Source organism: Rhinopithecus roxellana, chromosome 5 (assembly GCF_007565055.1).
Source record: "Rhinopithecus roxellana isolate Shanxi Qingling chromosome 5, ASM756505v1, whole genome shotgun sequence".
Lineage (NCBI taxonomy): Eukaryota > Metazoa > Chordata > Mammalia > Primates > Cercopithecidae > Rhinopithecus > Rhinopithecus roxellana.
In genome coordinates, this window is record NC_044553.1 from 152655853 (window position 1) to 152659013 (window position 3161).

The window sequence follows — 3161 nt, forward strand, 5'->3', positions numbered from 1 at the left end:
CCCATCCACTGTGGCATCCATCACATGAACAAAGACTGGAGTCTTTAGGGACTGATAGAGTTTGGATGTTTGTACCCTCCCAATCTCATGTTAAAATGTGATTCCCCAGTGTTGGAAGTGCGGCCTAGTGGCAGGTGTTTCGGTCATGGGGGTGGATCCCTCATGAATGACTCAGTGCCCTCCCCACAGTAACGAGTGTTTTCACTCTATTCGTTCACAAGACAGCTGGCTACTTAAAAGAGCCTGGCATCTCTCTTGCTCCCTCTCTTGCCACATGACATACCTGCTCCTCCTTCCCCTTCTGCAATTGTAAGCTTCCGGAGGCCCTCACCAGAAGTAAATGCTGGCACTATGCTTCTTGTACAGTCTGCAGAACTGTGGGCCCAACAGACCTCTTTTCCAGCTTCAGGTATTCCTTTATTGCTACCCAAAACAGACTAACACAGTGAGGGTGTGGTCAGAGTTCCAGGTCTTCGTGCGTGAACTCAGCCTCTCCTTCAATTTTCCAGACACAGTTTGGTGACCAAACCTGACTCAGCCTCCTCCCCTCAAAGTGCCCAGAGCCCCAGTGTAACACTTGACACACTGTCTTTTCCTGCTGGCTTGCTTATCAGCCTTCTGACAAGACTGTGAGGTTGAGCAAGGGAAGGATGGTGTTCTTGCTCATTCTGGGTATCTAGTGCTATTAATGAAGAGGAGCAGAGGGCTCTACCGTCAGCGGTTCCTGAAGTGCCCTGGCCACCCCTCACCCCTGCCTCCCAACAGGAGCCTGTGACAATGCCACCATTGAATAAGGGGGAAACTGAGGCCCAGAAAAGGCCCACGAATGGCCCTGGGTCATACAGCCCATCCCTGTAAGGCTGAGACCAACCAAAGCCAATTCTCTGCATGGCCAACCACCTCCCTCTGCCCCTCCATGACAAGGTAGGCTGGGAGAGGGGGAGAACTGGAAACCTCTAGCTCCGAACTCCAACCAGAGTTGCAAGAAGCAAAGACAGGGAGATGCATCTGCATGTGACTTTTATTCCTCATGTTTCTCTGACTTGAGTGGAGGTTTTGGAGGTTCACCTTGTGGTACATTTTCTGTTGCCTCATTTCCTTTAGCCTCGGGTTCAGCTGGGCGAGAAGAAGATGAATTCCCCAAGCAGGCCCCCAACACTGACCCAACAGAGGCCAGGAGGATGTTGGATGATGTGGAGAGTCCGGCTGCCCCTGTGGAGGAGACAGAGAATGAGCACAGGGGTCTGGCGGTGGCCCAGAAATCCCACCCAGATCCCTCCTCCAGGTCCTGAAAATCCTAGGGCTCTGCTTTGGGTAGAAGCTGCTAGAGGCAGCTAAAAGACAGCTCGGGGGTGAATTCGTGGAAACTGAGAGATAGAGGGAGAGTCATCCACAGACAGACCCTAAGAGATACAGGGCCCCTTACTTTACACGGGAGGCCACTGAGGCCCAGAGAGGGCAGGGGACCTTGCCCAGGTCACCCAGGTGTCAGAGCCCAGGCATGGCTCTTGGCCTGGGTTCCTTTCCTCTTCTCCCTATCCAGCGCCCCATCACCCTATGCACTCCCACCCCAAACCTCACTCAGAAGGAGCCAGAAGAAGGGACAGTGAGGGAGAGACTGAAGACCCAGGAAGCTGAGGGTCATGGAACTGCAGGGCAAGGAGAGGGCCTCTCTCGGGCTCAGCCTCAGTGCTGGATCTTCTTCCAGCTCTGGTGGTCCTGTCCAGCACACTTACCCACAGACTGCAGAATAGCCACCAGGCTCCCCGCAGAAACCCCACCGCCGTTGGCAATGGCTGCTGCGGACATCATCTTGGCTGCTATGGAGGATGCAGCGATTCCTGCCCCAGTGAAGCCCATGGCACTGAGCACCACGGGAACAGCCCCCACTGCCAGGGCTGTGGGGAGAGAGAAGCTGAGTGCAGAGGTGGGCTCAGGAGAAGGGACCCCCACACCCCCCCTCGCTTATAAATTCCTTGACAGTTTCGGGCGACTGTCATCTTGAGCAATAGAGACATGGCAGCTTAGGGGGCTCGTGGTGAAGAAAAGGTGGAGTGTGGAGCCAGGTAAGGCAAAGATGTCATAGAAGGACGAGGCATAGCCCTGGTTTGTCTCTAACTTGCTGTGTGATGCTGGGGAAGTCAATACCCTTTATTGGGTCTCAAGTTTGTTTGTGTGTGTGTGTGTGTGTGTGTGTGTGTGTCCACGCATAAATGTGAAATAAGCCATGTGGAGTTTACCTGCAAACCCTCTTTCAAACGAAATCTTCCTCCTATGCTTATTCTACATAAGGACTAGAGGACAAGCTGGGGCTGGAATGGGAGTGAACTTTTCCCTGGAGTATTTTGATGCTGCTCCCGGCCCCCATGGCTCACCCAGGCAACTCAGGCAGCTTCGGAAGTGGAGGGTGAGAGGGAGAGAGCTAGCCCTGCGCCTCATCTCTGCGGTCTCCCAGCACCCCCAGGACCAGGCTAGGTGAGGGCCTGGAGACAGGAGATCTGGGCAACTTACCTCCTCCCACTGCAGCAGCAGCTGCCGGTTCTAGAGAGACAGTGCCAGGGGAAGAGGGGAAGGCAGAGGGAGAGGGGAAAGGGGAGAAAGGGGAGAGAGAGAGGCACAAAGGGAGGGGAAGGGAAAGGAGGTAGAAAAGGAGGGTGAGGGAGGAAGGAAAGGGGAGGGAGGAAGGGAGGGAGAGGGAATCAGTAGGTCAGCTGGTTGATGAAGTCGGGGAAGGAAGCTATTCTCGATCCCTTCCTGGGCTGGGGAGGGGGAGGCCTGCCCCAAGCCCAGCCTGCCCGCCCCCTGGGGAAGCGAGACTCACTCATCATGCTGAGGCCGTCCAGGTCACAACTCGGCCCAGGAAATGACAGCGTTCTTGGGGTGTTACTTCCCCCTCCATCCAGTAGGGACGCGCCCACTCTGCCAGCCCCAGACAGACGCAGACTCCGCCCCCCCGCCCCACCCCGCTCGCCCAGGCGCCGTCCCAACTCCCCCGGCTCGCCTGCCCCGGCTTGACGAAGGATCTACCGAAGAGAAAAGAGCTGGAAACAACCGGGAAGCCATAGCAAGTGAGCCATGCTTCCAAATTGCTGTAGCACCGGCCCCCACTCCAACCCCGCCAATAACAGAAGAGCCGTTTGCTGCAAAAGCCAAAACCAAAA

General features: G+C 55.8%; 1 protein-coding gene across 1 annotated transcript; it reads right to left on the reverse strand.

Annotated features, from left to right (window-relative positions):
* Positions 1 to 1003: 1003 nt before the first annotated feature.
* On the reverse strand, positions 1004 to 2947 carry IFI27L2 (interferon alpha inducible protein 27 like 2). Its single transcript, XM_010384535.2, has 4 exons — positions 2822 to 2947; positions 2512 to 2541; positions 1737 to 1898; positions 1004 to 1212 (listed from the first exon to the last, which is right to left on the reverse strand). The coding sequence occupies exons 1-4, from the start codon at positions 2826 to 2828 to the stop codon at positions 1022 to 1024; spliced, it is 390 nt and encodes a 129-aa protein (XP_010382837.1). The 5' UTR covers positions 2829 to 2947; the 3' UTR covers positions 1004 to 1021.
* Positions 2948 to 3161: the final 214 nt, after the last annotated feature.

Excerpts from the sequence above, each read along its gene's own strand:
- IFI27L2 (XM_010384535.2), bottom strand. Across the intron at positions 1,899-2,511 it reads TGCTGCTGCAGTGGGAGGAG|CCCTGGCAGTGGGGGCTGTT; the intron begins GTAAGTTGCCCA and ends CTCTCCCCACAG. Across the intron at positions 1,213-1,736 it reads GGCTATTCTGCAGTCTGTGG|GGGCAGCCGGACTCTCCACA; the intron begins GTAAGTGTGCTG and ends TCTCCTCCACAG.